The sequence below is a fragment of the Agelaius tricolor genome, unplaced genomic scaffold (assembly GCF_023055355.1).
Source record: "Agelaius tricolor isolate 1412-34295 unplaced genomic scaffold, bAgeTri1.0.p SCAF_31, whole genome shotgun sequence".
Classification (NCBI taxonomy): Eukaryota; Metazoa; Chordata; class Aves; order Passeriformes; family Icteridae; genus Agelaius; species Agelaius tricolor.
Window position 1 is genome coordinate 4796024 of NW_027269291.1, and position 12772 is coordinate 4808795.

The 12772-nt window shown below is 45.7% G+C and overlaps 1 protein-coding gene across 5 annotated transcripts in view; it reads left to right on the forward strand.

The window, feature by feature from the left end:
• GPATCH8 (G-patch domain containing 8) overlaps positions 1 to 12772 on the forward strand; it is a 54578-nt gene that overhangs the window by 5485 nt on the left and 36321 nt on the right. For 3 of the 5 annotated variants that reach the window (XM_071450828.1, XM_071450832.1, XM_071450830.1), the window contains exon 2: positions 10066 to 10140. In XM_071450828.1, coding sequence (XP_071306929.1) covers positions 10066 to 10140 — 75 coding nt within the window. Of the gene's footprint in view, positions 1 to 10065; positions 10141 to 11118; positions 11154 to 12772 lie in introns of all 5 variants that reach the window. The other 2 variants (XM_071450834.1, XM_071450831.1) reach the window with 1 other exon arrangement.

A 12772-nucleotide genomic window follows, 5' to 3' on the forward strand; every position in this document is an offset into this window, starting at 1 on the left:
CCAGTTTTAGAACATCACAGTAGGGTCTGAACTTCAGTGTGGATTTCTGGGATTCATGTGGTGAGGTGATTTTATATAGACCTTTCCTCTCTTGGTTGTGCCTTCCCCCAGTCTGTGTTGTCACTTCTCTCCTACAGTGGTGGTCTCCATTGCTGAGGCCCAGTGAAAGGGAAGGGAAACACTTGATCCTACAGTCCCACAAGCCATGGTTGAGCTGCCTCAGCTTCTTCTGAGTCACCTTCTCCAAGACAAAACCCACCCCTGTACCCAGGCTCCTGCCACTCTCGGGGTGGGAATGTGGAGCTCATCTGATAAAAAGCATTGCTGCAGTCCTAGGGCAGCACTTCCTCAGTTGACAGAAGCTTTTCTCCTACCATATGGTTTTAAAGTTTTAGTAATTCTTGCTGCTTTCTCCCTTCAGGCAACTCTGTGGGCAGTTAATTTGAGGTTTTGGCCATTTAAAGCCAGAATATTAGGATGGTGGCTTTAATTATCCAGGTATCACTTAAGTTTCAGTTCCCATTTTGACCCAGTTCTGAGTCCAGGAGTTTGTGTTTGGCTGCAGAATCTCTCCCTTGGAGGCAACTGGTGATGGGGAACATTTTGCTTTGTAGATTGGTCTGGTAGTTTAGCTATTGAAAGCTGCATTTTCCTTATTTTTTCTTCTAGATTTTCTTTATTTTTAGCTCTTTGCTGAGCTTTATGTCTTTCTCTGCTGCGCCAAAGCACACATTACTACTCTTTGTCCTCTTATGTGAAGTCATATACAGCATTTCTGCTCAATTTTAGCTTCTGAGAGCCTTAATGGCTCTGAATTCTGTTATTGTTCTCTGTGTAATTACAGCTCTCTGCATCCTAAATTGTTAACACTTGTAATTGGAAAACTTGCTCAGAGGAGTCTAAAACAGACTCTTACCTGGTATAACATACTGAGATAAACATCTTTTTTTTTTTACTGAGAGATAAACATCTATTTACTGCTTTTTTTGTGTTTGCCCTTCCTTTGTTGCACACCCTTGGACTGTATTTTTATCCTTTCTGCTGCCATGTTGTGTGAGGAGGTTTTAGCTGGGATTTCTCAGCCTGCTGGGTGCATCCCTGTGCTGTGGCTGTGTTTGTACAGGGCTCTGTGAAAGCAGGCGTGGTGTTAGGGAGTTGAAGCCACTCTTACATGGGTCAGGTTGCTCTGTTCCAACACATCCTCACTGTTGCTCCCTCTTTGTTGGGATCTGATCTGCAAACTGAGCTGCAGGTGCTCTGTTTCCTCTGGTCATTGATAACAGTATTGAATGGAGTTTGAATCCTGTTAATGTGCTCCTGAGGGAGATTGTCTGTGAGATTTTGGTTTAGAAACAATTCTTTATCAAGTCAGACACTGTAGGAAGAAGGCAAAGGCAGATAATATTATGGAAGCTTGGAAGTTCATAGTGGTAAATAGATTAGACCTTGGATATTACATGATTGGCACCCTGTTCCACCAAGGTGGTTTCTCTTTGCCTTGTACTGTCTGCTGTGGTCACCCACGGGAGGGAAGGGACATCAGAGGGACCTGGACAGGCTGGAGAGGTTGGTCTGTGTGAACCTCATGGAGTTCAGCAAGGACAAGTGCACAGTCCTGCACCTGGGTCACTTCCAAGCACAAATCCAGGCTGGGGGAGAATGGATTGAAAGCAGCTCTGAGGAGCAGGACAGGGGGGATTGTTTGATGAGAAGTTCAGTGACTCAGCTTTGCTGGCAGCCCAGGAACCAACCACAGGCAGCAGGTGAGGGGGAAATTCTGCCCTGCTCAGGTGAGATCCCACCTGCAGAGCTGTCCCCAACACAGGAAGGACGTGGAGCTGCTGGAGTGAGTCCAGAGGAAGCCATGGAGCTGTTCTGAGGGCTGGAGCTCCTCTGGAGCCAGGCTGGGGGTGCTCATCTGGAGAAGGGGAGGCTCCAGGGAGAGCTCAGAGCCCCTTCAGGGCTAAAGGGGCTCCAGGAGATCTGCAGGGGGACTTGGGACAGAGGGATGGGATAAGGGAAATGTCTTCCCACTGACAAAGAGCAGGGTTAGATGGGAAGTTGGGAAGGAATTCCTCCCTGTGAGGCCCTGGCCCAGCTTACCCAGAGAAGCTGAGGCTGCCCCATCCCTGAAAGTGTCCAAGGCCAGGTGGAGCACCCTGGGATAGTGGAAGACTGTCCCCTGCAGGGGATGCAACAAGGTCATCTTGAAGGTCCTTCCCCACCCAACCCCTTCCATGGTTCTTTGGTTGTTTGAAGGTCCCGGTTAGCCATGAAGATGTGGGTGCTAAAAGCTGCAGCAGCTTCTGCATCAGGGCACATTAAAAATGACAAAGAGAGAATTGGGTGAGTGAGGCTGGTGCTGGCTCTTGGGTAGAGCTTGGCTGAAGGGCTGCAGAGCATCCCTCGTGTGCTGGAACAGATCCACAGCTGCTGCTGGTGCAGCAGAAGGAATCTGAAAGACACGAAATTGTTCTTGTTTGCTGCCAAAGTATGCAAAGCAGAGACCTGCCTCTGGCTCCCACTCCTTGTGTGGTACAAGCTGTTTATCTCTGAACTGTAGAGCATGTTTTTGTTTGGACAGCTCTAAGTGGGTATTTATGTGCACGTTTTCCTGGTTTAAACCGCTTGACCTGTGACTAGTCTTAAATGTGTTCTGCTGAGTGGGTTTTCAGTGTTTTTGGACTTAGCAGGAAGAGTTTTGTCAAAATTAATTCTTAGTTTGGTAAACAAAAGGTGCCATCAGCTTCTCAATGTGCAATTCCAAGGTGCTTCTTTCAAACTGTGCCAATTTAAATTCATCTCCAAGTCTCGAGTGATTGCTTTTGTTGTATTGACTTGAGAGGATTTTCCTGTTAAGTACTCTCGGAATAATTGATGTGTGTGTCTGCTGAAAATGAGGTTTTGCTGCAGCTTTCACAAGATGTTGACTGTAAATATTCAGCTGTTTCTGGGGGTGTGCAGATGTGCTGTGTCCATACTTCCCACTTGTATTCCAGGGAAAGGTCTGGGGAAGCAATTCCCGGTGTGTGGAGGGCAGTGAGAACGTGTTGTTTGGGAATGCTTCACCTCTGCGTTGCTAGGAAAGAATCTGTGATATTTTTTTCTGTGTGTGTCTTTACAGACACTGCAGGGAACAACAGGAAAAAGGATGATTTTGTTCTGGGAAGCATTAACAAAGGCTTTTCAGGTGCCAATACAAAGTTGCTTTTGTATTGCTTTTTATAGCTTTGAGAACCCATGCGGCCTTTATAATTATCCAAGAAAGTTTCCAGGATTGGATGGAGCCATCTCCTAGGTGCATGTTGGTCTTAAAAATGTATTTTTTGCTGGGTGTATAATGAATATTCAAAAAACGCTGTAAGCCACACTTTCCTGGAGTTGTTTTTGAGTTCTTTGGATGCATTTCTAAACACCAACATGGTTGTCTGCATCAATTACATTTTGGAGCCCTTCCATGGTATAGAGTCATCAGGCCCTGCTGAGCTGCAAAGGGCAGCTTGAATTACTACTGAGATCTGCAGTCAGCCTGCGTAGGGAGGTGTGGATCTTGCAGAGGTATTAGAAATCCATTATATTTTGATTGTGTGTAATAAACACAACAATCAGTCATGGGGAGCTGCATTTGGGTTTAAACACCTTCCTTCCCCCACTGCTCTTGGCTGAAACTCGCTGTGAGGTCAGCGGTGATGTTGGTGATAGAGCCCCACAGATAAATCAGAGCAGACCTTGGCACTTGTACCTCTTGTATCTCATCCATGCCTGGAATGAGTTTTGATCCTGCCTGTCCCACATGTGCCACTGCAGCTGCAGGTGGTGGGTGTCTCACCCTCAGGCCCTGCGCAGAGAAGTGAAACCAGCACATCTGGAGAAGTTTGTCAAGAGAGAACTAAATACAGCATGGGATGAGTGTTGATGGTGGATTGCTGAAATTCCTGGTCTTTGGGTCAGGCAAGAGGCTGGTGCTCCATCAGGGCTCAGCAGAGCCATTCCTGGCCTCTTGGCCACTGTGCCTGTGCTGGACAGGCAGCATTCACCCAGGAGTCCTGGATGTGGGGTGTTGGCAAGAGTGCTGGGAGCCAGCTTTGGGAAAAGGGGATGGATGTCAGGGTGCCTTATCCATCTCAAGATTTTGTACCTGCTCCATCTCTCAAGATTTTGTACCTGCTCCATCTCTTTTAAAAAAGAAGATTTCAATTTTAACAGGATATTCATTCTGGAATCAGAGGGTTTTTCCCCTGCTCCATGGGCATGCTGTGTGCCTGCAGAGAGGGAGAATTTGGCAAGATGGCATTTGCTCCCTTGTGCTCAGATGCTGCTCCAGTTCCCTGTGCTCAGACCTTGCATCTGTGCTGACCCGTCCCGGGAGGGCAGCAGGAAATGTCAGCTGTGCTTCCCAGCCGCGGGAGCAAAACCTTCTGGGATCTGCAGCTCATGTGGCCTGCCCTGGCTTTATCCACGCTAGAAAATGGCCTTTTTGGGGGGGGGACTCATTTATCTTTTTGGATATTCCTGTGTCTCAGCTGCTGTTCTCAGCCTAATGCCTGCAGGGCTTTTGGGAGTGGGCTTGGTTAAATGCTTTCAAGTGATACTTGTGGGTAACAACCCTGAATTTTATGGCTTGATGTAATGTTTTTGGAGTTTAAGATTTATTGATTGAATTGATGGATAAATAGAATATGAAAAAGTGGTGCTGGTTTGCTTTAATGTTTTAAAATTCCATTTTCTAAGGTAAAAGCAATATAAATGTGATTTTTTTTGAGTCTTTTTCTGGTACTCTCCTAGCATAAAACTAAATTTTGAATATCTTAAGGAGCACATTTCACTCTTTTCAAGTGCAGTTAAGCAGTCATGATCATGCTGTGCTCTTTTCCAGTGCATTTAAGAAATAATAACAGTGAGTATAGTAAGGCTTTTCTGCAAAATTGCTTTCTTTGGATTGTTATTGGCGCGGTCTCACGAAGCAGCGTTGCTGAGTGCCTTCCTGAGCCAGTGCTGCAATCCAGGAGGGATGTAAATAGGTTGTTTCTGCTGTGACGTCTCAGCAGCTGCATTCTGCCCATTCCCTCCCCAGCCAGCGCTGCTTTCATGCTCCCAGGCAGAGCTGCAGGGTTTTGTGCCAGAATCTTTTCCTATTTTGCTCCATTCACAGCACTGAAGGCGTTGTCCCTTGTGATTGGAGCGTTTTCCAGTCCTGGGCTCTTGCTGTCTGACTTGTGTTGGGCTTATAACTCACCTTATCCTCTCTGCTGTTCATAACACCGGGCTGGTGTGACAGGGCTCTCTCTGCTGGAGCCCAGGCACAGCTCAGGGGAGGGGTCCTGAATGTGTCCCCCACACTCCCATTGTCCTGCTCCTCTGTGTCCCAGGAGCTCTGTGTCCCCAGCTGCTGGGCGGGAGACTGCCACATTTTCTTTGGGAATAATACATGGATAACTTAGGGCTGTTCATCAAAGAAACCACTCATCCCATCAGGAATGGGCACTGTATGGTTGCTGACATCTCAATATCCTTCGTGCTCGGGAGGATTGCACAGGGCAGTGGAGTAATTAATATCCAGGGAGGTCTGATGGGCCTAAAGCAGTTAAGTGACTCATCCTTATTTTGTCATTGTGTTGATGGTGCTTTAGGTGACTTAGAAATGCAGGCAGTGCTCATGACCCAGCTCTGGTTTTGGATACACCCTTTGGGGTGTGAAAGGAGAGAGTCTATTTTCTTCTTGTCATTGTGAAGATTTTAAAGGGTTCCCCCTCTCAGTGATTTCTGTGTGGCTTTGTGGTAACCCACCTTTGCTTCATATAGAGCACCTCTATATGAGAGGGACAGAGTGAATTCTGTGGTGCTAAACTGTGATAAATGGGCTTTAATCAACAATTCATTTCACTTGCATTGAGTGATTTATTGGCAACAGTTCTTGCCACTGAGGATTTGGGGATGAAAGTGTAATTAAGTTTCTTAAATTTTTTTTTATGATGCTGACTGGGTGTGGTTTCACTGCCACAATGTTTGGGACGTTGTAAGTAGGAAGGAAGCAGCAATGCTCTTCCCCAGAACTATTAACTTGAATTGTCCCAGGAAATGAAATAACTCCACTGGGTATGATCTGGGTCAAAATGGCATTTGTTGAGCCAGGGCTCCAAACTATTTACAGTCCAAAAAAGGGAGAACAAGAGTTGAAATCTGACATGGAGGCAGCTTTTGTTGGTTGATCTTTCAAATGTCATATTCAGTGTGTGAGGGCTGTAAGAAGGTTTGGCCAAGAGCTTCAAGCAAAGTTCAAACAATGGGAAAGTGGAGGAGAGAGCAGAGGACATGTGACTGTGAGTAACCAGAGTGCGTAGAGAGCCAAAGTTCAGACAATATTACACAAAAATTACAGGGCACAAACATGTTGGCTCCTGGAGAAGAATGCACAAGGAAGCCAAGTGGTGTGTCTGGTGTGTATTGAGGAGTGTTTGCATGCTGGAGGCTTGTCCTTGCTTCTCATGAAGTAGGAAAATATCTTGAATTTCAGTGTGGTTATAGGGAAACACCAGTGTCGGAGCACCCAGTGTAGCACAAAGAGCAATAAATGGTGCTTAAGTGGAAGCCTCTCATCTTACTTGCTCTGCTGTTCCAGGGTGGATGGAGAAGTGTCTGTGAGAAAGGGACAGTGCAACACATCTTGTTTCACAAAGCAGAAGTGGGAGAACCTGATACAAGCAGCTGTGAAATGGAGGGGCAGGGGATGAGTGGGAGGAGGGGGCTGCAGTCAGCCCCAAAATCCTTGTCCACAGGAGCACTGGAAGCTCCCAGGGCTGGGAATTTACTGCATCTCTGTAAGTCATACAGGAAGAAGGTTTGGGAATAGGTTTTGAGTAGTGCTGGGTTTAGTGCAGCTGTTATTTCATGTCCTAGTACCCATGGGGTTGAATTCTTCCTTTCACATAAAGGTTTCCTCTGAAGTAGGAAGCATCTCTCGTCTGCAGAAGACACACTTCAGAATTATACTGAAACACGGTCAGTGCTTGGGGTTTGTGTTTGCCAGAAATGTGTTCTCAACAGATCCAGCATTTAGGGTTTATTTAATTGTTGGATTTAAGTGTTAAAGTATTTTGTGTTCTTCTGATTCATTGTCTTAAGGTACAGCAAACCAGAAATGTTTTATGGATACATTCAATGCACCAGTTTGTAGGATTGGAAAAGAGGGAAACAGATGGAATTCCCCCCAACTTGTTCCTTAGCCAGCTCCAGGGATGAAGAAGCAAAGGGACAGACTGTGCTGCTTCCAGCTCCAAAAGGCCTGGGATCCCCATGAAGGCAAACAGCATTGTTGTGGCCATAGCCATAGAGCCATTTTTATTTTTCTTTTAGCTGATTAAACATCACTGGCCTGAACCCCCATAAATCCAACCTCACAATAACCATTGGATTGTCTGCTTGCCTTTTTCCAGGATAAGCTGCTTTATGGTGGAAGGGAATTTTCCCTTTATCTTTTTTTTTTTAAGTATTGATAAATAAAGAGCTGTCTCTGTGATGAGTATTGATTTTGGCTCCGTTTGGACACTTTGTTATTTTGAAGCCTTGAATTTCCGAGCCTGAAACACCCTCCTGAGCCAGGAGCAGGCTGGCAGCATTCCCACAGGGCCTGTTCCCTGTGCTCCATGGCCTTTTTATGCCCAGGACTTACAGAGACAGGCAGGCAGCACCTGCCTCTCTGGAAAGCTCCAGTTTTAGTATTGCAGCTGTTTGGACCAGGAACAAGTAGAGATCAAGTATATAATAAACCCCAAAGAATAAGAAAATATAAAATAACCCCAAAAAATCCATGGAGTGGGTAGTGGTGGGATCACCAGAACTCAGAGATAAAGGCTTTGTTTGCTCTCTGATTTTCTGGCCATGGCACAGGGAGTGCCCAGCCTTTTGCATAGTTTCAGGGAGGAGATGTTGTTTTAAGCACTGAAGAAGTGACTTGGGAAGCCTCAGAGCAGCAAGGCGTGCTGCCCTCGAGCTGGGATTGACCCTTGCCTCAGTACAAACAGCTTTCAGTGCCTTGGCAGGGAGCCACCAGGGGAGCTGGGGAGTGGGCAGCAGGATTTCACTATTCCAGATCATTTCGAGGTGTGTGCTGAGTACCTGCAGGCAGCAGGTGAAAGAAGGTGCAGGGATGTGTCTGGGTTTGTGCTGAGAGGGTTTCAGCTGTTGGTTAACTGAACATTATGTGAGTTTAATGTTTTAATAGGTGAAGTTTAGCAATGTGTTTTTGCCAGTGTTGGCAGCATGTGCACTCCTGACTGTTCTGGTTCTTTGTGCACTATATTTTGGGAGGCTGGAGTGTCCCCCAGCCACTGAGGCAAGTTTTTGGTGTATTTTGGTGTGGGCTGCTGGACTCCTCGCACACAAAGTCTGTGCATCCACACCACGCTGTCTCTGAGCTTTGTTACCCTTCCAAAGCAGCTCAACGACTGCTTGTGCATAGTAAGTTTGCCTTCAGCTTGCTCCTTGAAGGCTGTCCAAAAAAAAAGAGTGGGAGTGGATTGCTGCCTGCAGATTAAACCCCAGATTTGCTCTGGAGAGGCCCTGGGAAAGGCAATGCCCAGGAGCAGAGCGTGGCCAGGGTGAACTCACCACCAGGGCCTGCAGGTGATGGATGGGCTGGAAGTTGGGGCACCAGCATCAAAGCACCTTCTCTTGGCACCAGGTTTTACTCAGGATGTTCCCTTGCAGATTTACATTGCTGCATAGGAACACTCCTTCCAGAGGATTTTTGGAGGCTGCTGCCTGGCTTGTAGTGTTCCAGCTGTCAGTCTGTTCCAACTGCAGTTTGCTCTTTCGGGTGCTGGCTTCCATTAAAATTCTTGCAGAAGGAAAAGTTGGTATTGGTGGAAGGAGGAGGGTGACAACATGTTTCTCTTGGCAGCAGTGTTGTGTGTTCCTGCTCCAAGGGATTGTGGAGCTGGGATGCAAACAGAGCCTGCCAGGGGTTTGGTGTGCACAGAGCAGCCAGAGGTTCCAGTGGTACTGAGGGGGGACTGGGGGTGGCAGCCAAGGCTTGGCATCTCCTGGAGCTCCTGTGACACTGAGTGGGGCCTGGGAATGTAGGAGAGCCCTCTGAAACCACCCCCTTCAGTGGCTTTTGGTCTCATCCCAGCTGCAGGAATCTCACTTCTTTTGCTTCCAAGTGTGCAGCTGGAAAGTCTGAGTGTTTCCTTTCCAGGTCTGTGCCAGTGACGGTGGATATATTGCATCATGGACCTATTGAACAGCCCAAAATGGTTCACCATGTTTGAAATCTCAGAAATTTGAGGTTTCGGAAACCTCAAATTATGGTAGAGCTGCAGTGGAGGTGTTTACTTTTCCTGAAATGGCCCTTCACTGTTGTGTTCCAGCACCAACACTTGTTCTGGAGATCAAAGATTGCCATTGCCATTCTAGCTCAGGAACCTACATGCTCAATATTCACCCCAAAACGTGGGAAGATGCAATTTTTTCCAAGCAGGATGGTGGTCAGCTGGCAGGGGGGCTGCTTCAGGAATAAGGCTGTGTGGTGTGTTGGGGATCACTTCCACAGACAGATCACTGTTCAGATTTGTAGCAAGGGCTGCTCCTCACCATGGACCAACAACTGTGGGCACAGGGACAGGTTTCCTTTGGTACCACTGTGGGGTTTTGTTGGCTTAAGGTGTATGAAATCACGTGTATCCCTCAAGCAAATTCCTGGTTCAGGGAAAGCCTTCCAGTGGTGGGGACATCCATTCCTGCTGCTCCTTGTCATGTGTGCTTTCCATGCTGACACTGGTGCCTGTGCTCAGTGTTTTTATAGACTTTCTAAGGAAAAAAATCCAGAAGCATTGTCATTGTAAATGTTCAATATTTTGCCAGCTTTAATAGTTTATTATTGTCATCAAATTGACTTAGGACAAAAAAACCCTGAAAACTTATAGCTGATACACTGAATTGAGCCTGTATTTAATAAGTTCATTTGTTAGCAAAATTATATGAAATATAACACTTTAATCAAACATATCTGGACACTAAACTGTTGGAAATGTGTGCTGTGGAGCTGAGCCTGGTTTTCTCTTGCAGGGCAATCACTTTGATCAGTATGAAGAGGGGCACCTGGAGATAGAGCAGGCGTCTCTAGACAAGCCCATCGAATCGGTAAGGCCCCCCCCGACCAGCAGCGTTCCCGGAGCTCGGCCGTGTCGGATGGTCCTTGATGTGAATGCAGGCAAATCTGAGAGCAGTGGGCACCTTGGTGGCAGTGAGGGGTCCTTGGTGGTAAAATGCATGCTGACCTTAAGTGGGCCTGGGATTTGATCTTGAAGTAGTCCTAGAACTAAAACCTGAAATTGGAGTTCAACATGATATTTCAGGAATTATTTAAAATAATACATTCTTTCAGAGATATTTATTTTAAGGTTTTATACTTTTCTTTGAGGAATCAGTTTAATTTAAATGTGAACCTGATGGAGTAGTATAGTGAAATACATTTTAATCCTTTTTAGTTTATATTTTTGGAAAAGTACCGGTGTGTTTAAAGTGTTAGAATGACACCTGGCGGTATGGAGACAGGGATCAGTGTTAGTCCAGCAGTCCTTCCCATGGAGCTGAAGCTGCCCTGAGCCTTTCTCTAAAATTGCTTTACCTTGAGTTAGGTGTGTGAAGACTCCTGCTGTAAGATGAGGAAAAAGTAGGTTTTGTTTAGTTTTGATTTTTTAATCTTCTTGGAGCTTCTTAATTTTTCTCTTTGCAAAGTGCCTTCTGCTGGTTTTAGGCACAGCAGCTTGTTCAGCTTAAACTGGACCCACATTTGACATTTAGCCTTAGCTAAGGTTCATTTGCAGTTTCCTTCAGAAAAAGGAAAACTTGTGGTGAATAATCAAGGGACACTTAGTGGTGTTCTGATTAAGTCTAGATTTTGTTAAGAAAGTATTTGTCAAGTGTTTCTTTTGCCTATGAATTGCAGTTCAGTTCAAGTTTCTCCACATTAGTCAGCCCCTAGAAGAACCAGGGTTAGCCAAAGCCCACTGTATATTTTTGTTGGTGTGTAGGTTGGTGTTGTGTGTGTTTGTGTGCGTGTTAGATGTTTACCAGAAATTTACACAACTTGGGGTGTTCGACGTTTTTCTTCCGCAGCAGTTGGCCCATATTAGCTAAGCAGCCATGATCTGGTTTGTATTGCACGGTCTGCCTTTTTTAATTTCTTCTCTAGGGTTTCCTTTCCCCTTCTTATTTCTGTTCTTCTGGTCCAGTGAACACTGCATATAGTACCTACTGTCTTAATGTGCTGGCATGATGCTAGATTTAGGCATGGCAGTAATTGATGACGCATGAGATAATGCTGCAGAGATGGGAATTGGTATTCACTCTTCTCCTGAATACTTCAGTCTTACCTTGGGACACGGGGATTTGAATTAAAATGCCAAGCTGGATGGAAATATAATGGGAAATATGTGTTGGTAGCCTACTCTGGGCCACTCTGGAAATTAGCATTTCAAAATAATTCAAATGCTGCTTACAGACTAGACTGGTTACCTGATTTCCAAAAGTGCTTTCCCAAAGAGAGGAATAGAAGAGGTCACAGATTACATCTCTGGTGATCCAGAGGGAAGGATGCCTATGGAAGTGTGTAAAGCATGAGCAGGTACCCTGGGCCCACGTGGGCTCACTGTGCAGATCTCATCCTCCATAGAAGTAATGCTTTGTGCAGTTTGATTAATGCTGAACTGCAGGGGAAAAAAAAAAGTTAAATTATGGCTTTAATATTTTATTCTTGTCTCTCACTATCCAAATGTCAGGACATTTTTAATCTTTACAACTCCTTGGGTAGGTACAGTTCAACCTAATTGAAAACAGTTGGATAAAGAGGACAAGAGAATGGCTTGGTTTGTGAGGAGAAAGAGTTAAAACCTTAAATTGTTCTTTAAAATCAAGTTTGTTCCACTCTTCTTTTGTCTGACCTAAGAGAATCACAGAATCATTAAGGTTGGAAAGTCCCTCTAAGCTCATTGAGTCCAGCCAGTCCTGCAGCACTGCCAAGGCCACCCCTAACCCATGTCCCCAAATGCCACATCTCCATGGCCTGTGAGCCTTTCCAAGGATGGTGACTCCAGCACTTCCCAGGGCAGCTGTGCCAGTGTCCATCCCAGGATTTCAGAGCTGTGGCTGCTGCACAGGGAGGGGTTTGGCCTGAGCAAGGGTGGTGTTAGAAACAAACTGGTCACTTCTGAGGTTTCACGTGGTCTTTGTAAAAATACATCGTTGATTCCTTAATTCCCCATCTGGGAAGCAGGAATTACTTTGTTGTGTTTCCCGACACCTGTGGAGGTGATTCTGCCTCCGCACTATTAACGATCAGTGTGCACTTTGAATTGGCAAATTACACACATTTCCAGAAGGGAGAGTTTCCTTGGCAGAATTCAGGGGGGTACCTCTCCTGCAAGATATTTTACCAGGAAAGGAGGGTTCATTCTGCTCTTCTGGCTTTTTATTTCCCTTCTATTTTATGCTGTTTGCTCACCCAGAACCAAAATTGAGTGGGAAGGAGGAAAGGTAAATTGATGTTTTAGAACTACCACACATCTAGGTATTTTCAGCATTAACAAATTGGATTTTAATCCTTAACCAGTTCTGTTAGCAATCCAACTGGCCTTTTCCAAGGAATCTGCTCAGAGTCATGAGTGAGCCTATGCTTCATGGTATAGAAACAGTTTGGGTGATGAACACCCTTTGTTTATGACCATGGCAGATCAAAGTGCTTCCCAGTTAAAATGTCATTCTTCAGAACAAA